Below are 24040 nucleotides of genomic sequence, written 5' to 3'. Positions count from 1 at the left end.
GCCTGGAGGAACAGATAGCTACCTTGCACTCAAAATTCTTCAAATGCTTTCTGCCCTATGACGCGAGTTACATGGGGTGGCGGCCTTCCGGAGCACGGGCAGAGGGCAGCTCTTCCCAGCCCCATGCTCTGCACGGGCAGCTTCCGGGGGTTGGGCTGGACGACCCCGCCTCTGGCACACACACGTGCTCACACACACATGCACACGCTTGCACACGTCCACACAGGGCCGGGCCCCTCTCTTCGGCTGGCCGGGCAGCATTAAGCTCTGTTCAAGAGGCCGCCTCAGCAGGGGTGGCCAGGCGCCCCGTGGACCCTGCCACAAAGCTGGGGTGACCTCTGACACGATTAGGGTCGCCCTGACCCTAATCCAATCAGATTGATTACCACAGGCGCGTCCAGGCGGGCAGGCAGGGGCCTCCACAATGGCCTCCCAGAGCTGGCTTCTCCCTGGGGCACCTGGCGGCTCCTTCCTAGAGGGCCTTTCAGCTCTCTGGCCACAATGAATTCCGCCATTTCTCAGCCCTGTGGCGGGCAAGGGGGAGAGGGGGTGAGGGGGCTTTCTTTTTCCATGAAAGCCAAGTGGTGAGGGCCTGGGGGCTGAGATGATTTTCATCAGGCAGAAATGGTAGAAGGGGACAGACAGGAGTGGACACAGGGAGCACAGGGCAGAGAAAGGATCCTGGACACGAGGAGGGGACATGGGGGTCATGGAAGTTATGCGGAGTGGACGTGCGGAGGGGACATGGGGAGAGGACATGGAGGACATAGGTATATGTGCAGGAAAGGGGCCAGGACACGGATTTTCAAGGAACAAGGGGGTGCATGGGGAGAAAGGGAGCTCCCTGGGACCACAGCCCAGGAGCCAGAGGCTTGTCTACTCCTTGGGTCCCTGCTCGCTGGGCTCCCCTGCTCCTCTCTTCTCATCCCAGACCCCTGTCAGGTGTTCTCAGCACAGGCCGGGGTGGACCCAGGAGTCCTGGCCTGGTCCTTGCACTGCTTCTCCATGTCCTCACTTGCAACCAGAGCAGCAGTTCATCGGAGGGCTGTTAGGTAGTATTCAAGTTCCTGTCGTGTGCAAAACACTTAGCATATCCAGAAAGCACTGTGAACATGTTCCAAAGAAAGAGAAAAACTTTTGAGATCCAGCTCAGAGGCCACCTCCCTTGGGAAGCCCTCATCTGCTCAGCACCTCCTTCTGGAGCACCAGCTATGTGCCAGGGCACTCATTGGCACTGCCCTAGCATCTGCCTTGCATTTGTGCTGCGTGGGCACCTGCTGTGTGTGACAGGGGACCCACAACAGACGTGAAGATGCCCTGCAGGGCCTGGTGTATGTCCTGGGACAGTGACAGTAGGGAAGGACTCAAGAATCTCGGAGCAGCCCTGGGGCCTGGCAGAGGGCTAAAGGGTAAGATGGAGCTGGAGAGAGGGAGGCTTCAGGGACTGAGGTGGTTTCAGACTGTGGGGGGCAGTGAGGACGGGGTGCAGAGGCAGGCAGCTCTGGATGGGCAGGGAAGTCTGTGTGCCACAGCCATGTCTGAAGCAGTGGGGAGTGGCAGAGGCCCCCCGGAGAGGGCCTGGGCAGCAGGTGGTGGTAATGCAGGAGAGCAGAACAGCAGGGAGTGGGTGCAGAGGCCAAGGGCCCTTAGAGGCCACCCTGATTGAGGAACTTGCAGGCATGTCTGAGCATAACTGCAGGGCTGTGGTTTTGGCTCTCAGATGATGTAACCTGATGTATGAACTTGTGGGAAAAGGATGGAGCATGTGGCAGAGGGGGCAGTGCTGCATCCCAGTGGGAACTATGGCTCACCCTAGGGGTCTCCAAGGGAGGGGGGTGTGTAGAAATGGGCCAGGATCTTTGGACAGCATACATGGTTCCAAGGCATTCTCCCTTCCTCTCTGCCTGTACCCCTACAACCACCATATCCCACTTGTCCCAGGAGGGGATTCCTAGGCTTCCGGGCCATGTTGATAACAACGAGGCCATGGAGTTCTGTGGCGCTCTGTGCAAATTGGGTACCTCATCCAGCTCCTTGTTTTCCAGAGTGAAAGGAGGACCCAACCAAGCCATGAGCGGACATATTTTTTAAATGTTTTGTTAATAGATCACTATGTGACTTTTGTCACTTACAATTCAGAAAAAAAAAACTCAAAGAATTGAGAGACACATTATATTAAAACTCTCCAAAAACAAAAACAAACAAACAAAAACTCTCCCATGTTTTTCTTTGATGTGAGTGAGGATCTTCATACCTGGATTTTTAAAAGTTAAGAACAGGATACCCAGTGATGAAAGATGGAAAGCCACTCCTGACATCAGGAGGAAATCAGGGGTGCCTGTTTTGCTCACTGCCACCCAATAATGTCCCAGAGGCTCTGACCAGGGCAAGGAGCAAGAAAAGAAAGGGTATCTAGATTGGAGGGAAGAAGGAAAACTGTTCCCATTAGCCAAGGATATGAAAATCCTATGGAATACACAGAACATCCATCAGAACTGCTAAACCTTCTGCAACGTTACAGACCATGAGGCCGAGATCCAAAACCAATTATGCTTTTCTATGCACCAGCAATGAACAATCCAAAAATAAGATTAAGGAAACGATTCCACTGACAACAGCATCAAAAAGAGTAAAATACTTTGGTCTAAATTTAGCAAAAGAAGGTTTTGTACACTGGTTTGTACACTGGAAATTGCCCACTGTCATTGAAAGAAACCGAAGAAAGCCTCAATACGTGGAAAGACATCCCACATTCATGGATTGGGTGGCTTAATATCAAGATGGCAAAATTCCCCAAGGTGATCCGCAGATTCAACGCACTATGTAATGATGTGAGCTTTTGTTTTGGCAGAAACTGACACGCTGATCCTAAAATCCATACGGGAAGGTAAGGGGTTGTGGACAGTCACAACAGTCTTGAAAAAAGTGGAGCAAAGTTGGAGGACTCACACTTCCTGATTTCCAACTGTACCGCTGACCAGGCAGAGAACAGACCATGGGGTAGAAGAGAGCTCTGAAGGAAACCCACCTTCCTTCCCTACCTCCTAGGTGGACTGCCTTCCTCACCACCCAGTTGGCAGCTGCTGCAGGTAGGTTAGCTTCCTGTCTGCTTCCTGAAATCCCTGACATTCTTTTCTATCTCAGGGAGCAGGGTTGTCCAGGGGCCTACTGGACATGAATCCTCGGGCCACAACTCCACTGGCCACAGCACAGCAGTGGGTGTGGCAACCATACCACACACATATGTTCACATGTGCACAGGCACCTACACACACATACACATACGTGTGTAGATTCACTCATGTACCTGTGTGCTTACAGATGCACATATGCATGCCCACATATGCATATACCACACATGTACACCCACCCACCACACAAATGCACACACACACACACAGGCCCTCATACAGCTGGCATATCACAGTGTCCTATGACCTAATTCCTCCACACACGGCAGCCGCTGTCCCTGTGAGGATGACCATGTAATTACCTCAACCAGCAACAACTCTGTGAAGTCAGCTGAGTGGCAATTAGTCTCCCATTTTATAGACAGGGACGCTGACACTCCAGGAAGCTGGCTGACTCACCAAAGTCACATAGTGTGATGCCCCTCTCTTCCCTGCATGGCCCCTGGGCATGGCCATGACCACCTGAAGTAAGGGAGCCTCAGGACCTTGAACAAATGCAATCTGGCACCACCAACCCTCCATGCAATGCTTGGTTGCCTGCTCAGGGCCCCCCTCAGTTGTCCTCCCCTCCACGCACACCAGTGGTTTCTGGGCCCAGTGTAGCTTCCTCCCAGCATTGCTTGTCCTTCCTTCCTCTTCATTCCAGAGGCAACTACACCACTGCATGTTCCATCCTTCATTCTTATCTCCCTAGGGACCTCTACATGCCACTGAGGCATGGGTCTCGGTCTCCGACCTCAGAACCCAAGTGGACCTTCATAAGTGCCTCCACTAACAGAACGTGGCACTGTATGGCCTCTGAGGCCAGTTTGGAAAAGGGGGTATGGAATGGCATCAGCAAAACATCAGAGTGAGGAGCTCCAAGGGCCCCTCCCTCCACAGAAATATGGAAAGAATGGAGCAGAAACTGTCAGAGCCCTGGAAAGGAGTTCAAGGTTTTTAGCAATCAAGCAAATGCTGAATCAAGACAAAAGTGTCTCTGACAATGTGAGAGAGCTTTGAGGCACTTTCACTTGGTCACAGCACCACCCTCCCTGGCACAGGGAACACTGGAGGCAGCAGTGTGCATTGTTCCCACATGGGTGGCTGGTTCCAGAAGAAGCAGAGTGGATGTTGTTCCTCAAGAATTTTGTCTATTTGGCCTGTCTGGGGGTTCCCTGAAAAACTGATGCCTACCTCAGAATTCTCTCAGGTGGAACAGTGGCCAAGCAGTACTCCTGGAAAACACTGAAAATCAGATTGATGAGCTCCTGCCATGTGGGGCAAAAAATTACAGTTGCGGTGGACAACAGACATAGTGACCACCTGGGGGGAAAGTGCTGGGGATAACTGCCTTGGGGAAGGAAGTGTTTGAAGAGCTCCTGTGTACCAAGAGAGCTAAAGCTATGTGCACACCAAGGGTATAACATGGGGTTAAGGAGGGACCATAAGCTTTCACTCACAGCTGATCTTCAGGCTCAGTACAGGCAGGCAGCGAGGGCTAAGACGGGGCTGTGAGCAGATGAGCTCATGTTGAAAGCCAGCACAACACAGCCAATCTGCAAAAACCAGAGGAGTCTTCTTCCTTTGCTTTGTTTTCTTTTCTTTTTTCCTCCAAGACATTAAGGAAAATTTTTTGCCAAACCACTAGCTGACCACAAAGTAAAGACAAGTCACTGAATAAACAAGCAACTACAATCCACAGTAAGCACACCAAACTCCAAGGAGGGGAAAGAATTTGATTCTCTGAGTAACCATCTTATAATAATCAAAAGGTGCAGATTCCAACAAAAAATTACAAGGCATGCAAAGACACAAGAAAGTGTGGGCCATTCACAGAAAAGGGAAATTAACAGCAAGTATCCCAAGGAAGCACAAATATTGGATATACCAGACAAAGACTCTGAATCAATGTCCTAAATATGCCCAAAGGGATAAAAGAAACCAGGAGAACAAAGTCTCAACAAAGAGAGAATATTGGTAAAGAGATAGAAATTACAAAAACAACCAAATAGAAATTGTGGTGCTGACAAGTATGGTTACTTGAAGCAGGATATTTGCTAGAGGTTTTCAACAGCATAGCTGAGTAGGCAGGGGAAAGAATCAGTGACCTTGAAGACAGTTCTATTGCAATTATGCAATCTGAGGAGCAGAAAGAAAAAAGGATGAAGAAAATTGAACAGACCTGTTGGACACTATCCACTGTAGCAACAAACATTGTATTGCAGGAGTCCCAGGGGAGGATAGAGAGAAAGGGACAGAAAAAATATTTGAAGAGACAACAGCCAAGAAGTCCCAAATTTGATGAAGGACTTGAACCAGTATTTCCAGGAAACTCAATGAACTTCAAGTTGGATCAACATAGAGAGATCCACACTGAGATATATTTTAATTGACTATCAAAATACAGAGACAAAGAAAGAGAATCTCTAAAGCAGCAAGAGAGGAGCATCTTGTCACATATGAAGGGTTCTGCATGAGATTAACCACCAATTTCTCATCAGAAACTAGAGTCAGAAGGCAGTGGGATGATATGTTTCACATACTGAAGGAAAACACTGTCAACCAAGAATTCTACCTCTGGCAAGACTATCCTTTCAAAGTGAACCATTGACTTGGATGAGATGGATGCCTTCCTAGACACACATACATACCAGAACTGACTTAAGAAGAAATAGAACATCTGAGCAGACCTATAACCAGGAATGAGATTGGATCAGTAATGTAAAGCCTTCCAAGAAAGCAAAGCTTCGCTGGTGAATTCCACCAAACAATTAAAAAGAATCCACACCGACACTTCTCAAGCTCTTACAAAAGGCAGGAAAGCAGGGGACATTTCCTAACTCATTCCCTGAGGCCCGTGTTGCCCTGATCCCAGAGCCAGACAAAGACACTACTGCAGGGAAAGAGAACCGCGGACCCATGCCCCTTGTAAATATTGACACAGAAATCCCTAACAAAATACTCACACACCAAATCCTCCAGCATGTTAAAGGGATTATTGACCATGACCAATGGGGATTTATCCTAAGAATGCACGGGTGCTTCAGTGGAGGAAAATCAACCAATAACACCACATCACATTAAGAGAACGAAGGAACAAAACCTCATGGGCATCTTAATTGGGGCAGAAAAAGCATTTGGTATAATCCAACACCGTTTTGTGATACAACAGCTCAACAGATGAAGACTAGAAGTGAATTTCCTCAACCTGATAAAGGGCAGTTATGGAAAACCCACAGCTGACCTCTCACTTGATGGTGAAAGACTGAAGTGTTTCTCCCTGAGACCCGGAACAAGGATGCCCACTCTCACCCCTTCTGTGCAGCATGGTGCTGGAAGGGGTAGAGCAAGTAGGCAAAAAGAAATCAAAGGTAGGCTAACTGCACAGGAAGAAGTAGAGTCACCATTCATAGGTTACATGGTCCTATACATGGAAAATCCTAAGAAACTTGCAAGAAACCCTCTCAGAGCTACCAAAATATTAACCAAAGTTGCAGGATTCATGATCAAAACACAGACATTAGTCATATTTTATACAGTAGCAATGGACAGTCCAAAATGGAAAATAATATAACAGTTTCATTTATAGTAACATCAAAAAGGATAAAAAAAAAAAAAAACTTAGGAACGCGTCCACGAGGGAAGTGCAAGGCTTATGCACTGAACAAAATGTAGCTGGAAGAAACCAGGGAAGACCTAAATAAAGAGAATGTTATCTCATGTTCAGAGATTAGGAGGCTTAATAGTCTTAAAATGGCAATACCCTCCCCCCCAAAAAAAATCTACAGGCCGGATGTAGTGCCCATGAAAGTCTCAAAGCCTTTTTTGCAGACCTGGAGAAGTTGACCCTAAAATTCAAGGGACCCCAGATGATCCTGTAAAAGAAAAACAGAATGGAGGATTTGATTTGCATTTCCTGACTTCATAACATACTACAGACCTACGTCCATCAAACCAGTGTGGAAATGGCAAGAGGACAGGCATGTAGACCAAAGGAATGAATGAAACGGAGAGTCAAGAAATAAATCCACACATCCACAGCCAGCTGATTTTTGACAAGGGGACACGCCAGGAGGGGGAAACTATCTGTCCAACAACAGATGGCCCTGGAATAACCGGATTTCCACATGCAAAAGAACAAAGTTGGACCCCTCCCTCACACTGTACACAAGCATTTATACGCCATGGACCAAGGATTAAAGGTGAAAGGTCAAATTATAAAACTCGTAAAGGATAACATAGGTGTAAATCTTTGTAACAGATGAGACAATGCTTACTTTAAAATGACATTTCAATAGATAAATTGGACTTCACCAAAATCTAAGGCTCTTGTGCATTCCGGGACACTGTCACAATAAGGAAAAGACCACCATAAGAAAATATTTGCAGATCACGGAGCTGATAAGAACTCAGTGTCTAGAATATGTAAAGAGCTTTGAGAACTCAACAACAAAAAGACAAGCATCCCAATTAGGAACTGGGCAAGAGTGCCTGGGTAGAGCAGTTGATGGGGCATCTGACTCCTGGTCTTGGCTCAGATCACGACCTCAGGGTCCTGGGATAGAGCTCAAGTCAGGCTTGGTGCTCAGTGACTCTGCTTGACATTCTCTCCAACTCTGCCTCTCCCCTGGCCCCTCCCCATACAAGCTCTCTCTCTCTCTCTCTCTCTCTCTCTCTCTCTTAAATAAGTAAGTATTTTTTAAAAAATTGGGCAAAGACCTTGAATAGACGCTTCTCCAAAGAAGTACGGATGACCAGCCAGCTCAGGAAAAGGCACTTGACATCACCAGCCATTGGACACGTGAATAAGAACCACAACGAGGTACCATTTAGTGCCCACTGGGGTGAGAAGGAAAGAGGCAGAAGTAAGGTGGTGGTGAGGGTGTGGAGAGCCGGGAACCCTTAGGATTGCTGTCAGGGCATAAGATGGTGCCAGCCATGCACGGCAGAGTGGGGTTCCCAAAATTTTATACGGAACAATTCACCATGAAGAATATACCCCAAGGATATGAAAACAGGTATTCAGGTGAGAATCGTTCGCCAAAGGCCACAGCAGCACAGCACCGCTGACCACAGCCGCCAGGTGGGAATGACCCGGTGCCCACTGACACTGCATACCAGCCACTGGTGGTCCAAGCACACCCTGGAATATTATTCATGTGTGTGTGTGGGGGTGCGAGGTGCTGACGATGCTGCACATGCATTAATCAACCTAGAAGGCATCAGGCTGGGTGAAAGGGGCTGTGCTCCCTCAGCGCCCTCGGTGGGGCCCAGCCACCAGAGTGCACAGCCCACATCCCCGCGTTCTCGCTGAGCACAGCATCTGTGGCCAGACCTGTGGGGCGCGGAGCCGGCTGCCCTCTGATTTGCACACGTTGGGATACCAGCACATGGTCATTATGGTGCAAAGCACTATCTTTGGTGAAAATGTGCTCGTCACCAAAAGTGAACCGACGCCCAGCCCTGTCTTCTACTCCTTCCTAAGATAAGCCCCTGCCCCAGGGCCCTGGGTGACTTCCCCAGAGGGCTTCTGCCCTCTCCTCTCCTCCTCCCCTCCCTGTGTTTAAAAAACATTATTTTTTGTATTTCCTCTGAGACGCTCCGAAGGCCCAGCCCCTGTGGGTGCTCTGGGATGGTTACTCTCATCCCTCATCCCTTGGACGGTACCATGTCCCCTCCATGAAGGGGAAGCAGGAGGAATGTGTGCAAGGAGCTGTCTCGCTGGCGCCCCAGGAGACCCCAGAACAGTGGGCGTGGAGACATCCCTAGAATGAGCTCTTTGCGCCCTGCCCACGGCTGCACGGGCCACTCCCAGGTGAGCGCAGGGGACATGCTGAGCTGGATGGAGACAGGCAGCTCCTGCCTTAGAGTGGGGAGCCCCTGGGCCGCAGCACCTGCCCCCGCTCCCCATGTGCAGCGAGGGCCGAGCAGGGTGTCTCGCGTACCTTTGTCCAGCACAGGGCCGAAGATGGCCAGGCTGTTGTTGACTGTGGTGCAGTTCCAGCGGCGCCCGCGGAACTGGTGCTGGCACTCCTGGATGCTGATCTTCATGCCGTCCGCCACGCTGGGCATGATCTCCACGTAGTTCCGGCAGAAGCGCAGCTGCTTGGGTACCAGGCCTGGGATGCTGGCGCACAGGATGGGCTGAGTGCCCAGGGATGAGTACTGGGGCCCGACGGCCAGGGACCTGGGGTGGGGGGAGGCCCAGTGAGGGGGCGGCCCTGTGCCCGCCCTCCTCAGAGTGCCCGCGGCTCTTTCCTTTGCGGACGCTACCGCAATCATGACCCCCTGGAAGGAAGCGGGTCCCTGCTTGATGCCAGGACAACACCGAACTTGGAGATGCACCCGGGGAAGGGGCGTGAAACCAGCCAGGGAAACGGTGGGTATAGGGTGGAGCTTCGGAAACGCAGGGAACAGAACCTGCAGGCTCGGGATGGATGGGTTAGCCAGGGGGCTGCTTGGAGGAAGATGAGGTGCCTGCCATGGGCCAGAAAGGGCACAGCAGGGCTGATCCACAGGGTGTGAAAATCCCCCTGAGCTCTCAGCTGCCATCAACTGTTCAAGCAACAGAGAGCCACACGCCCACCGTCTGGGTGCCCACGGACATTCCCAGCTCTGCCGTCAGGCCACAGCCACCTGAGGCTGCACCCCAGGAGCACAGGTGAGGAGCTGGTGCTTGCACCTGCTGGGGAATGAGGGCACCACGTTGCTGGGGGGGCAGGTGCACCTCAGCCTCGCGCAGTCATGGGGGGACACAGCACGGTGGGGGCTCCTCCTGAATTGTGTTGGAAGACCTGCTGTGTGAAGGCACTGAGGGAACACCCCCTCCCCCAGCCATGGCTCCCACTCCCCACAAGCCTGGGAGACTTCAATTAGGTGAAAAAACAAAACAAGAGAAATTTGATTTTCTGGTGTCACCTGCCAAGACGGCCGTGGCTACCGAGCCAGATGGTTAGATGTGGGACCTTCCCATCCCCGTGGGAAGTTCTCCTGGACTCCTCTGGTCTGGGGTGACCAACATGGTCCATGATGGAGGCAGAGTTGGCTACACACACGTGTACGTGTCCACACCCACCAAACGGCATCTATTTTACTGATGTGATCACACTTTGATTTCAGAGAAAGACCTGCCAGTTCCCGTTGGGGACAGGCAGCAACGAGCTTCTACAACCAGGTAGTGACACTCTGTAACACCTGCTGGGTCCCCGGGTGACAGTGGGTCCTGCCCCCCCATGGATGCCCCCACCTGGTGCCCAGGGTGACAGTGGGTCCTGCCCCCCTCCATGGACGCCCCTCCCAGTGCACACGTGCTCAGTCTCACACATGTTCCCCCTTCCAACCCAGGAGCCTGTCTCTCTCCATCCTGGGGCTGCTGGGTGTGCTGTGTCCGGGGCCTGGGGTGCAGATCCAGAGCAGCCCACGCCCACCAGGATAGTTCCTGCTCACTTGGGGGCCTTGTCTGGGAAACTTCAGGCAAGAGGGCCTGTGTCTCTTTTGTTTGGGGGGAGAAACTGAGTCCAGGCGGCTTTGTGGACACCTCAGTGGAGCCCCAGAGGCTCTTTGGCTTGCCCTGGGCGGCTGAGCACCTGGGGGAAGACGGGACAGAGGCCTCCATGTCCCTCAGCAGCCCACACACCTGCATTAGGACAGCGACCTTAGGTAAGTCCTTCCTGGAGTCTGACCCAGTTCCGTGGGGCTGTGCTGGGACCATGGGAATGGGGAACCACCGTCAACCTGCCCTTTGGAAGCGCACAGCAGATGCTCACACCCACCCCCCACCCCCCCACCCCCCCGCCAAGATCTTCCAGGCTGCCCTGCCCTGAGGCTGGAGGCCCAGCCCTTCAGCACCAGATCTGCTTCCTTGTTGCTGGGCCGAGAGCACCTGGACTGTGTGCTCTTCCCGCACATGCCACAGCCCTGAGTGGCTGCCCCAGCCCCCTGCACACCCACACCCCCAGCTGTCTCCCCATGGACACAGCCTTCGTCCGCCTGCACCACAGCCCCATGGCCCTGGGGCCCTTCCTGGGCAGGGCACTGTGTCCACCCCTCCCCTCCTGCTCTGTTTCATCGGGAACATCCCTGAACAATTAAAACCTGTGTGTTTGCCACAGCATCAGCGCCTTACAGGCCCAAGCCCGACCTTGCTGCCTTGCCGTGCGCAGGCCCTGCGTCCCTGACCATGCACACCTGCACACCATGTGCCGTGCCTGGGGCTCCTACTTTCAAGCACCACCATCTGAATCCTTACTTGGTGCGCTGCCCTCAGGTACTGTCTGTTGTCACCCGGGTGCCACGATGAGCCTGGCATCACATACCGGAGGCCTCCCCAGTCCCGCGTGACCTGCGAGGGGGTGCTGGCTCACTCCTGTGGGCTCACCCCCTGTGGACCCTACTGAGTGCCAGGCGCTGGGCCAGGCCTGAGCCTCCCCACACTTCCCCACCCACCCTGCAGTCCATGAGCACCAAAGTTTCCAGAAACGCCACCCCCTTCCCCACCTCCCTGTGTAGTCTTGCTCTCTAGGGTGTGGGCCTAGAGCTCCTCCCCGGGCCTTCATGGACAGCTCTGAGTGGAGAGCACGGGGCTGCCCCCATGGGGACCTGGGCACTGACCATGGCCATGAGCTTCGCAGTGGACAGAACAGGCAGGCAGGGCGGGAGGGATGCTGGGCCTGTGGGTTACATGGGCTGAGGGGTACATGCAGACCCACACCAGGGTTCTCTGGCCTTAGGGGCCACACAGCCAGTGTGTGGAAGTGAGGCATCCAGGCTGAGGAGATGGGCCTGGCTGGGAGGGGGCAGAGAGGACGGGGGAGGCGGTTGGGCCATGTGGGGGGACCCACCCCCTGCACCCCCAATAGAATTCCAGCCGCAGCTTGCACAGAGGACCCATGAACCCGGGCTGTCCTTCACAATGTCGTCACCTGTGCTGCCTGTGCAGCCTCTTCCTGCCAGTCCAGGTGGCCTGCCCGCCGACGCAGCCTGGAACTGGCAGCAGAACGGGCTGGGGTGACTCCAACACGCTAATGAGCGGAGGGACCCAGTGGCAGGGTCCCTGAGAAGCAAGTAGCCAGGGGGCCAGGTGAGAACACGGCTGGGCAGATCACAGAGCAGGAGCTGCGGCAGGGTGGATGCTGGTTCCGGATCTTTCTGCAGCTTCTGTGGCCTCCCTGTACAGGAGTTCGCCCCTGCTTCCCCCTGGGTGGCCTGGCTGGTCATTCATCAGGCCCCTTTCTGCCTCCCGAGAAAGGGCTGATGTGGCCAGTCCCGGAGGCCACACTAGGTCAGCGAGGCGACTGTGGGGACCAGGCTGGTTGGGATCTGTGCACCTCCCAGCACCCAGGAGCCCCAGGAGAGGTGCCTTGGAGGCCACGGGTGGGGCGAGGCTGGGGACCCACAGTTAGCAGGTCACCGCAGGTGCGGCTGCGTGGGGCTCGGGCTCCTCCACCCCAGGAGCCAGGACACCCACTGATGCTTGGACCACGGGGGACGTGCTTTCAAGCAAGCATGGGGCTCTAGTTCTTGACGCACCAGCCCCGGGGCTCAGCGCAGTGACACCTGAGATGAGATGAGAGGATGAGGTGGGCGCTGCTGGGCCGTGGGACAGCCATGCATGGTGGATAAACTGAGGGCAAACAATGTTCCCGCCAGGGGGCTTGCATCCATGTCGATGGCGAGACTCCCTCTGGGGGAAACACGGGGTGGGGGTCCCATCAGGGCCCTGGGGGTGAGCACTTCTGGGGGTTCCTGGCTCCTGGGGGTGGGCAGCAGGGGTGAGGGTTGGGGGCTCCCTTCAAGGTGCTTCCCAGGGGCCTGCCTCCCGGTGACCCGGGGGTGGAGGGCTCCCTCCAGTGCCCCTGGTATCACAGCCCTGCTCTAGCACGGGATGTGGGGGGGTGTTCATCACAAGGACCTTGACCCCTTCTTCCTTTCCCTTGGAGACTTAGGATGAGCAGAAAAGAAAGGCAGCACTTGATTCAGACACAGGTCGGGCAACCTGAGGAACTCACTGCGGGGACTCACTGTGGGGCGGGCGGGGGTGGGCAAAGGAGGACAAGGGGCCCCCTAGAGCCCCTGCACTGCCCCGGAGGCCCACCCCCCTCCTCCCTCACAGGTCAGAGGGGGAACAGCAGCTGCCCCCCAGGCCGCGCTTGGCTGTGGGGAAGCAGAGCGGGGACTTCCACACTCACCGATTCTGGCAGCCCCTGGTTCCGGGGAGCTGAGTCAGCTCCTGCCCGCCCGCCCCAGCCCTCCACCTGGGCAAGCCCTGGCGCGCTGTACCCTGGGGCCAGGGAGCCAGCCCAGATGCCGGTCCAGCTGTTCTGGCCTCCACCAACCCTGGCTGGGTTCCCCTAACCCTGTCCCGACCCCACGCCCATGCCCATGCCCCTGACCATGCCCCTGGAGCTGCTTCCACAGACCTGTGTCCCAGAGCCGAGGGTGCTACAGACCCTGTTTGAGGATGGTGGCCCACCAGGGCTTCCTATCCCACAGGGCAGGGGCCAGCATGACGCGTGAGGACAGGGTGAGGGGGCTTGTGGGGGCATTGGGTGGGGCTTGGCTGCAAAGGTAAGAAGGGCTTGTGAAAAAGTAATCACACAAAGTAGTTTAGTGGGCGCTTACTAAGCAGATTGCGGCGTTGTGTGGTGGTATGTCGGTGTATGGAATCGCTGCGGTATAACCTCACGCTGGGGGAACCCTAATGGGCCGTGCATGACTCCCCCACACGCCCAGGACTCAAATTCCTAAAGAGAAGGTAGACATCCCAATCTATCAGCACTCAGGAAACACAGCCTTCTGGGAGGAAGTGGGGGTGCAGGGTGAGGCCAGGGCCACATCCAGGGTGGGAGGAGCTGCAGGCTGAGCAGTGGCTGCAAAAGGCCTGTGGTTGCCTCCAGGGACTGGGGAATGAGGTTGCCCTGGCCTGTCCCAGGGTCTCCCTGGGAACTGGAGGCAGTGCCCACGGGGGGACGGCACCATCATCTCCATGCCCTGCGTCGCCCCGAGCACTCCAAACACATAAAAAGCAAGAGCATGTAGTACAGGGCGGGCTCCTGGGTCCTCTGGGAAGATGGCAACATCAGGCTGCTTCTGGTGCGAGGTCAGCGTGGTCTGCATGTAGGACGTGAGTGTGACAGGTGGGTACTGTGGTGCGGAGGGCGTTAGTAGGTATGTCCTCACCAGCAAAGAAGGATGGCAGTGGGTGCAGAGTGCAAACCAGGAGCCGCAGAGGTGGTGATGGGTGCCTGGCTGCCATCTGACAAGAGGGCACCCTCCCTGGGACATGGACTCAGAAACCTGACTGCTGCCATGCCCCAGGTGCCTGGCTCCACTGCTGTCCACGGTCGGTACAAATGACGGGGTGGGGGGTGCCTGGTGCATCCAGGCTGCTCAGAAGCTTCCAGGAGGGGACATGTGGCTCTGTGCCTGGGGAAGGCAGCATCCCTGCCAGGCCCCGATGGTGACTGCCCCAGGAGGCCCGATGACAGGCCCTGCGTGCATCAGGGTCACCGATGCCTGCCAACTGCCCGTCCAACTGCCCGTTCACCTTCGAAGCATGGCCTCCGCCTGGGAGCAGACATGGGACACATGGGGCGTCCGGAGCTGCTGCTGGTCCTGTGCGGGGATGCTGTGCTCCCCCAGGAGCAGAGCACCACCCTGTCGGCCACCGTCGGCACAGCATGAACGAGAGGACTGGGTCCCCCATGGGTAAGGACTCAGACCTGACTGTGGAAGAGGTCGAACTCTGTGTCCCAGGCTGGCAACTGTGGATCCGAGGGGCCCTGGTGAGCCACCCAGACCTGCGGCCTGCTGGGCCTGAGCTAACAGGTTGGAGCCGTCTGAGGCAGTGCAGTCAGGCTGCGTAGGAAGCAGGAAAGACAGATATGTTGTCCACGCTGGCCGGCCAGGCCTCTGGGTCCCAGGGACAGAGCCTTGCCCAGCAGTGGCGGGTCGAGCAGGGTGCCCCCATTGCCCAACCACTTGGGCATTTGTTCCCTCCTGTCTCTCTCTGTGCCTCATGCCAGTTGTCCCTTGATCCCAGGCTGGCCGCTTCTCCTGCCCAGGCCCCCGGCGGCCCCACCCAGTCACCTGGGCGGCCCCGGGCTCAACTGGCCCTACAGGACTCCTGCAAACTCGCACGACCTTGGGGATGGTGCCCTGGATGTCTGGACCAGGACCCCCGCTCTGATGAAGACACCTGGCTGGTGTCCACGTGTTCTTATGTCAGAAGGGCCTCTGGCTTGCCCCCTCCTATACTCTCCTGCTCTTTACACATAGGGAGTAGTGTGCGTACAACATAGCATGGGGACAGGCGTCTCAGCCAGCGTGCACTGCCCCAGCAGGCCCCACGGCACAGGTGCCGCGGGTGGTCTGCACAGCACATCGTTGTTTCTCACCGGTCTGGAGGCTGGACGCCCCACGATCGAGGTGCTGGTGAATGTGTGGTCCAGTGAGTCCCCTGGCAGGCAGGCAGCCACCGCCTCGAGACCCTCATGGATTAGGGACACAGAGAGGGCGCTGGCCTCCTGTTTTTCCTACGGGGACCCCATGTCCACCATGGGACCACCTTCCCACCCTGTCCCCATGCAGGTCAGGACTCCCACACAAATTGGGGGCTCCAACGCCTGTCTGAGGGTCACATGGCCCACACTCGGGATCCTGAGTGCCAAAGGTGTCCCGGGCCCCATACAGATCCATGTCCATTGCTGGACAGTCATCGAGGGACAACAGGGAGCGGGGTGGTCTGCATCTGCCCCTGGCCAGCTGCACTAAGGCCCTTGCACCACACATTCTCCCCACAGACACCCCAACGGGGAGGGAAGAGTGATGCTGCATGGGGCCGCCCACTCCCTAACCTGTGAGAGGGTGCCTAGAGGGACCACGTGGACCAGGCCTCATGGACACTCAGAAGCCCATGCCGTGTGGTGGCCACAGGGTTTGGGCTGGGGTTCACTCCTGGTTGTCCCCTCAGCCTCACAGCTGACAGGTGTGCACACAGGGACAAGTGGGCCGCTTCCTCCCGCAGTGCTGGGGCCGTGGTGCCCATCTGTCTGGGTGAGGGTGAGGCTGTGACCCTGCTGGCTCCAGGGAAGGCTGATGGGCCTGCGGGTCTGGGGGGGCAAGGCCGCCGCACTCCTGCTGTACCCACTTCCGTTACCTTGCACCTGGCGCCGTGATTCACCCCTCGAGGAATTCACTGTATTTCCGCAGGCAGGGTGCCATCCCAGAGGGCGCCCACACCCTGCTGCCCGGCTGGATGTCATGCCCGCGACCTGAAGGCCCCTCAAAGCTAGGGCGTCCCTCATGAATGCACCCTGACCCAGCACCCTGTCTCGCTCTGAGCCTGTACCCGGACCCAGCTCCAAGACCCCTGCTGGCTGACCACACGGCAGAGGGGCCAACGTCCAGGAGCAGGTGATGGTGGTCTCCCCAGGTCTGGGAGACAGCCCCCAACTTCTAGAAGACGTGCTGTGGAGGTAAAGTGCAAGCACAACACGACACCTCTGCACGGCACCTCTGTGACCCCTGGGAAGGTGGGTGACACGAGCCATGGGGAGGGGAGCGTGCTGTGTGGACAGTGGCCGTGGACTCCGGTCCCGGCCTGTGGCTGAGGCCAGTGAGCCCTGCCCATCGCCCGCCAGCGCTAATGGTTTTCCCCTCCCAGGGAGTGCATGGTGTCAGTGGGTGGGCACCTGGCCAGGCCCTCCTGCTCAGGGTGGAGCGGGCGCTGGCTGGGACACGCAGGGAGGAAGGCCCAGGCCCCAGCCTGGGCTGGCGGCCGTCATCCGCCGGGGCTTCGCCATGATGGCGCGATGGGGCAGGGGGCAAAACAAATCTCAGCATGTGTGGGGCGCCCGCCCATGGGCTGTGGGCACCGTACTGCCTTCACTGGGGCCCCTGTGTCGGGGGCAGGTGTCAGAGAGAGGGGTTCTTGGGGGGTTTGGCTGGGCCTGGGAGACTTCATGCTTTACCTCCTTGCTGGCCTCCACCTCCCCAGCCTCCAGCCACCCTGTACCGAGGCTCCCGGGGCTGGGGGAGCTGAGTGCTGGCCGAGTGGGTCCACGTGTGCCTGGCCTTCACCTGCAGCCACCACTCCAGCCCTGCTAGCTGCCTCCTCTGGGCCATGCAGAAGCCTGGCTCTACTCCAGCTTGTCCTTTCACATCTAGACCACTGGTGAGGGCGAGGCCGAGGGGCAAGGCCACCTCCTGTCATCCGAGGGCACAGAGTGAGCATAGCGCTCCGCTGGGTGTCTGCAGAAGAGGGCTTGCTGGGCCCCTGGCTCTCCCCCTGGGGACCATGTGCCGGGTGTCACTGAGACACCCGGTTCCATTCACAGGCCGGATCCATGGCTACGTGGCTGGTCGGTGGTCCTGGGAGCTGAGGGCCGCCCAGCAGACGGGGGCTCTGTCCTCCCTGGGGGCCCACCTGCCTGGGCCTCTGGGGCTGCTTTTCTCTCTCTCCATGGGGTGGGGTCCGGGGAGGGCCCGGGGCCCCCTGGCCCCTGCCCCTGCTGCCCCGGTCTGCGCCGGGCCATCCCTCCCTGCCCGCAGCACACCCCCCTGCACCCCTGCTGCCCCGCCGGCTGAGCCAGGATTACTGACACATACTTTGAGCAAGTCCTGGCAGGCGGGCAGAGGCTCCTATGCCCGCGGCCATGCATTTGCCCGCTTCCCTGGGCGGCAGCGGCACGTTTTGTCAGGGAAGGAATGTGGAAGCACCAAAGTGCGAGACACCTTCAGGGTGTCACCTGGGGAGGCCGGGAGGGAGACCGAGGCAGCGCTGCCCAGTATGTCCTGGGGACTGGGGCCCAGAGCTGGGAGCTCAGCTAGCGGGTATGGGAACGCCCGGCAGTGTCCTTTTGTCCCCCCGGGGGGTTTCTGTTTCTCGCGGGAAAGATTCCATCACTCACTCGCTCATTCATTCGTTCATTCATTCATTCGCTGGGTCCAGGATGGGAATCTTCCTGGGCAGCTGTGGGCTGAAGGGTGGAGCAGGGGAGGGACTGAGCCCAGAGACTGTGTGGGGCTTCACAGCGGGTATGTGGGCACCGCCCTTCTGCTGGCTCTGCAAACAGGGGCTCAGGGCCCTGGGGCCTCTGCATCCTGTGCCTTCTGGGGCCTGCGCACCTGCTTCCCGTGATGGGCAGCTCATCCCCTCTTGGCATTGTGTGGGCACTACTGTCATCTCTGGGAAGCTGGCCCAGGACCCACCCTGCCTCCTGAGGCTTCTCGATCCTTTGACCAGGCTTGGGGGGGAGGGGGCAGCTGCAGAGTGTGCACCTGCCGGTGTGGGCAGTCACTCGCGGAGGGGTGCCAGTCCAGGGAGATGTCCCTCACTTGGGCTTCCTGGTCGATGAAGGTGCAGCTTGACCTAACAACTTGGGTTTTGGGTTTTTTTAAATTTTCCTATCCCTTATTACAGAGTACATAAAATCCTGCATAAAAAATAGAGCAAAAGAAAGCACAACTGGCATGTTGTCCCCAAGTGGCCTTTCAACTTCTGTCATTTCTTCACGGACAACCATCCGGATGGCTCTGGCCTGGAGGCCACTGTGACTGGTCCTGGGTTGCACCCGCAGGATGGTGGCAGCGCCCCCAGGGACCCCTGCAGCCAGCAGAGGGAGGCCTGCACACAGGACCCACCTCAGGAAATGTGGCTTTACCACATTTTATACTTTTTATACATTTTATACCACTTTATACTCTAAGACCATTTCCACCCCCATTGTGTTGCCGCCCAGTCCTCCTGCCCCACCACAAAGGATGCTAGCAGGTTTATGCAAATACGACAGAAAATCATCTTATTAAAAGGTGAGCCCAGTGAGGTGTGGGGACACAGCCTGGGAGAGCCGGTCCTGAGTGGGGGGCAGCCAGGTTGGGGGTGCTGGAGGCTGGGGAGACTCATGTGTGGTGCCCTGCAGGGGCAGGAGGTGAAGTGTGCCCACCCGGTGGCTCTCTAGAACAGGTGCTCTGACCATGTATCTTTGACCCATGGCCCTGGATACGAGGATGCCACTGGTGGCCGTGTGGAGGGACGCTGTCCCCAGCACCCTGAGATCCTACAACACCAGAGGGGTCAACCTGCTGTCTGGAGTCCTCTGGTCTTAGGGCCTTGCTACTGTCCTTAGCAGCCTTAGGGCAGCAGATGGAGACCGAGAGGCAGGCAGAAGGAGCAGGGAGACTGGAGCAGTGATGGGCAGGGCCACCCTGGGGAGGGGTGCAGGGGTGCAGATTCACCAGAGACAGGGCAGCTCAGGAAGGGCGTCTTGTCCGTGGGCCCTGCTGCCTGTGAAGTTCAGCCCTCAGGTCCCACTCACCTGACACAGGTAACCCCTCACCCCTCCTCTTTGCCCCCTTGAGGCTGGTGCCTCAGGGGCACCCCCAGAATGCCCCTGGCCAGCCACCTACCTGAACTTGAGGTGCACCTGCACCCCACAAACCGCGGGCACAAGGAGACCCAGGTGGGGGCCAGAGGGGCGGTATGGGGGGAGGGCCAGGCAGAGAGAAGGCTCTGGAAGGTGGAGGCATTGGCTGCTGAGCAGGCCCTCCTGGGGCCAGAGCTCCTTCCAGTTGGGAGTCTGCCGCCAGCAAGTGCATGGGGGACATTGGTGGGTGGAGCGAGAAGGCCCTCTGAGGAAGAACCTGGGGGGGCCTCACTGGGGTACATTTTGGGCCAGTCCCCGTGTTGTCTGCTCCAGGGCCCAGCCTCTGTGCTGGAGAGCTTGCTGTGCTGGGGAGAACCAGGTGGTCGCTGGCCACTGGGGCTATAACTCCAGGGCAGAGAGGGTGTGGGGTCAGCAGCAAGGGCAGGCTGGGCCCAGGGGGTTACAAGACACCCTCTGCCCAGACTCGGGGACACAGGCTGAGGGAGCCCAGAGTGCACCATGGGGCGCTGGCACCTACTGAGTGCTCTGCGCGTCCCCTCGACACTGAAGCCATCCAGCATCTGCAGGGCCCTCCTGCAGTTCTAACTCTGAGCATCCTGGTGTCCCAGGGGAGGAGGAGCCTGCAGTGTGCAGCTCTGTCAAGGCTCTGCTCCCTTCTCTGCAGTCCCCCTTGTCCTGCCCAGAGGAGCCCAGAGACACACTCTCAGCATCAGGTGTTGGGACTGTGTCTGCATGTCCCTGAGGCTGGGCTGGGACCTGCCCCGGCACCGCGGGTGAGGGATGTTTCCGCGAGTGCTGGGGAGCGGGTGGCCCTTGGGATTCCTGCAGGGCAGCTGCCAGGAGCGCTGGCTCCTCCTCCCCCTCCACCCTCCCACCAGGAGCCACACCAACATCAAAAGCCTAATTACTCCCGATTTGGGCTGTTTCCTCATCCTTCCCGCAGGTGAGAAAGCCCCCGTTACTTTCACTTTTATATGCAAGGTGTGCAGAGGGGGGGGGGCATAGCTTCGTGGGGGAGAGAGGATGAAACACCACAACCAATTAGGGAGGCTGGGCGTGAAGGTGAGAAGTTATAAAGATGAGACCCTCAGCGCCACGGGGAGGAGGGCAGGGAAAGGAGGAGCCTCCAGGGTAAGCTCCGCCAGGTAGGATGTGAACACAGGAAGGCTTTCCCTTGCTGGATGCTGTTGAAGCGGAGCCTTTCCATGTGTGCCCTCCTCGCCATTCCGCCTGCAGTCGGTGCAGAGATGGCTCCCTCCTGTCCAGCTGGTCTGCGGCCAGACAGGAGGCCAAACCAGCCGCCCCCAGTGCACCCCTGAGCTGGTGTGTGCTACAGGGGCCTCTCGTTAGGAAGCAGAATCACTGAGGGGGGTTTCCATGGCACCCCTTCTCTCTGGGGCCAAACAGGGATTGGGTGAATTGCTGAGTGCAAGGGCTCCTCCCCACCTGCCTGGAAAATGCGGGGCTGCACCCAGTCCACTGGAGCATGTGCCGGCCCATTCAGATGGAACACACCTAGCCCAGGTGCGAAGAGGAGCACACCTGTGTGTGTATGCGTGTGGGGGGTGTCAAGGCCAGGGAGCCTCAGGGCCAACAGGACACAGATCCCAAGGTGTGGGGAAGGTCGCCAGCAGGCTGGTGGCAGGGCTCTTCCCTTTGGGAGCAGCGGCAGGGGCGAAGGGAGCTTCCTCCTGCGCCCAGGAATGCGGCGGCGGCAGAGTCTAATTAGAAGCCTGCGCCGGAGCGCGGCCGGGGGCTCTCTCGGACTGTACCCCCCCGCGGCCGCAGGCACCGCCGCCCCAGCCCACGCTCCGAGCGACGGGGCGCTGCAGGTGCGGTGTGCGCCGTGAGGCCGCCGGGGTCCCCGAAGGGCCTCGCCCAGGTCCCTGGGCCGGCCTGTGCCGCCCCTCCCGCCCCGCCCCGCCCAGCTGCGTCGGGACCCGCGGCGCCCCTGCTCCCGAACCATCTCGGAGAGAAAAATTATTATCGGATTAGATGTACTTCAGCTGGCTCGGTTCCCCCCCTTCCCCTCGGTGTAATTATTATAATACCAGGCAAGCCGTCGGAGCCGGTTCCTGTGTGTGTGTGTGTGTGTGTGTCTGTGTGCACATGTGTGCGCGCACTCCCCAGCAGGCATGTGTGGGGGAACCTTCTCTCCAGCTCCAGGCATCCCCTCAGCCACCACCGTCAGGTCTCCGGACTCCGCCAGCGCAACCCGGCACCCCGCTGCTGCGTGACCTTCGCTGGCGGGCCTCTGCCTAATCAGATACCCGGGGGGAGGGTGGCCCTGACTCCCCCTCGCCCCACTCCCACCCCGTCTGTGTGCAGCAGACCCTGCGGACCTGCCCTTGGTTGGTCGGCACCTTCAACTCTTTTTTGCTAGGGTCTCCCTGCAGTGTGCGAGCTCTGGGCGGAGGGCGCGGCCCCCAGCCTCGTCACTTCGGAGCCTCCTCGCCCTCCCTCCGGGCCCAAGGCTGCGAGCAGAGGCCCCTCGGGACACCCTCCCTGTGCGCACACACAGAGCCGGGAGGCGGCAGGGCTGGCGCTGGCCCCAGTGGCCGCCACTCCCGGCGGGTCCTGCTGTCTTTACGCAACCGCCCGCCGCAAGCGGCTCGGGCTCGTCTCACCCACTTTGTGTCGAGGTGTGCGCGTGTGTGCGTGCGACACGGTCCTTGGGGAGGTGCACCCGCTCGCCCTCCTGGCTTCTGGCCTCAGGCTGCCTGGCTGTTCATGCCGTCTCTGCGGACAGCGTTCCCGCCTCTGCCCAGGCGCTGCGCCCCTTCCGACGCCGGCGGGCCCCACCAAGCCCGGGACGCCAAAGTCCCCGGAAGCTCCGACACCCGCGTCCCAGCCCCGGCCCCAACAGGTCGAAAGTGGCCGCCAAGGAAAACAAGCCGCCCGCGCCCGCGGAGCCGGAGGGGCAGGGCGCGGGCTCCGGGCCACCGCGGGGCCCTGCCCGAGGGGACCTCCGAGACCCAGGCGGACGCGAAGGAGACTCACTCACCACCAGATCGGGTAGCTGCCCAGCGCCTGCTTCAGGCCGTAGAGGAATAAGAAGTATCCGAGCAGGGCCATCGCCGGGCGGGAGAACGCGGAGGTCCGGGAGTCCACCCCGAGAGCACCGGCGCCGGACCCGGCCAGGCCCTGGGAGCTGGCGGGCGGCGGCGCTGGGCCCTCCTGCGGCCGCGAGGTGCGCGGGGTGCGCGGGTGTGCGCCGGTGCGCGGACTCCGAGGGCGGCGCTGCGCCAGGTGGGCCGGCGGCCGGGCGGCGGGCCGGGGCCCGGGGCGGCGCGGGACGGCGGGGGCGGGGCAGCGCCGCGGGGGGCGCCCGCCGGGGCTGGGGCTGGGGCCGGGGCCGGGGCGGGGCGGGCAGGGGGCGGGCAGGGGGCGGGCGGGGCCCTGGAGCTGGGGCGGGGGCGGCGGCTGCGGCCCTTCCCGTGGCTGCGGGGAGCGCGGGGTGCGCGGGGTGCGCCAGCTCCCAGGGCCGCGCTGTGCCAGATGGGCGGCCGCTTGGGCGGCCGGCGGAGGCCGGGGACGGGGTGGTCCGCAGGCGTCCCCTCCGAGCTCCAGGACCGCGCCGTGGCGGGGAACCCCGCGCGCCCCGCGCTCGCCACCGGACGCTCTGTCTGGCTCCCGCTCGCGCTCCCACTGCGGCTCTGCCGTGCGCGCCCTCCTGCTCTCAGAGTGGCGGGACTGCACTCCCTTTCTTCCGTCTCCTTGGCACGGGGACCCGTTCCTCCGAGGCCAGGTCGGCGCGAGCTGCTCTCGGCTGGTCCACCGGGAACCGAGCTGCCCGCGCCGCTCGCTGCGGACCGCGGCGGTGCTGAAGGCGGCCTGTCCCGGGGACGGCGGCTGGGTGGGCGGCCAGGGTGCAGCCCCTTATCTGAAGGCTGGGATGGGGACCTGGGCTGTCTGGAGCGCAGGTGTTGACGCCTCCAACTTGTCCCCCACACCCCACCAGGAGAGAGGACGCCCAGTGCGTGGCGCCTCCGGGGAGGGCAGTGTAGCCACGGGTCCCGCTCTGAGACCTCCAATTCCGGGGTCTGCCCAGCTCTGCTAGTCTCCTCAGCCAGAGGGATTTCGGACAATTTAGGTAAGCCTTACGCTTTAGTGTGGGGGAAGGGCGAACCAGAGAGGGAACGTGACTTACCCAAAGTCTCAAAGAGTGGTAGCAGTACCCAACCCCCTCCCCGCCCCCGCCGGCAGTCCCGGGAGCCCTGCTTGCACATTCTGGGGTAGGTCGAGGGACCCCAGGGGGACTTTCATTGGGGAAGGGAAGACCCAAATCCTGAACTCTCCCAGCTTCCCCTGGGCACAGGTGAGAGAGGGTCTGAGCACGCCCTGCCCGTGGTGGGAGGCGACCCTCAGTCTCCACGAAGCACAGCAGGAATTCGTGTCACCACGGTGGGGTAAAGGAAGCAGAACTGCAGCTTGAAATCCCAACTCCAGACTCTTCTCTGGTGTCTCTTGTCCTGTGGACCC

General features: G+C 58.8%; 1 protein-coding gene across 1 annotated transcript in view; it reads right to left on the bottom strand.

Moving 5' to 3' along the window:
* WNT3A (Wnt family member 3A) overlaps nucleotides 1–22733 on the bottom strand; it is a 46198-nt gene extending 23465 nt beyond the window's left edge. Inside the window, exons 1-2 of the mRNA XM_072784803.1 lie at nucleotides 22563–22733; nucleotides 9119–9360 (exon numbers count right to left, since the gene is read on the bottom strand). Coding sequence (XP_072640904.1) covers nucleotides 9119–9360; nucleotides 22563–22633 — 313 coding nt within the window. The 5' untranslated portion in view covers nucleotides 22634–22733. The remainder of the gene's footprint in view (nucleotides 1–9118; nucleotides 9361–22562) is intronic.
* Nucleotides 22734–24040: the final 1307 nt, after the last annotated feature.

Source organism: Canis lupus, chromosome 18 (genome assembly GCF_048164855.1).
Source record: "Canis lupus baileyi chromosome 18, mCanLup2.hap1, whole genome shotgun sequence".
NCBI lineage: Eukaryota > Metazoa > Chordata > Mammalia > Carnivora > Canidae > Canis > Canis lupus.
The sequence above is the reverse complement of the archived record's forward strand: the minus strand, read 5'-3'. Positions and strand labels throughout refer to the sequence as shown.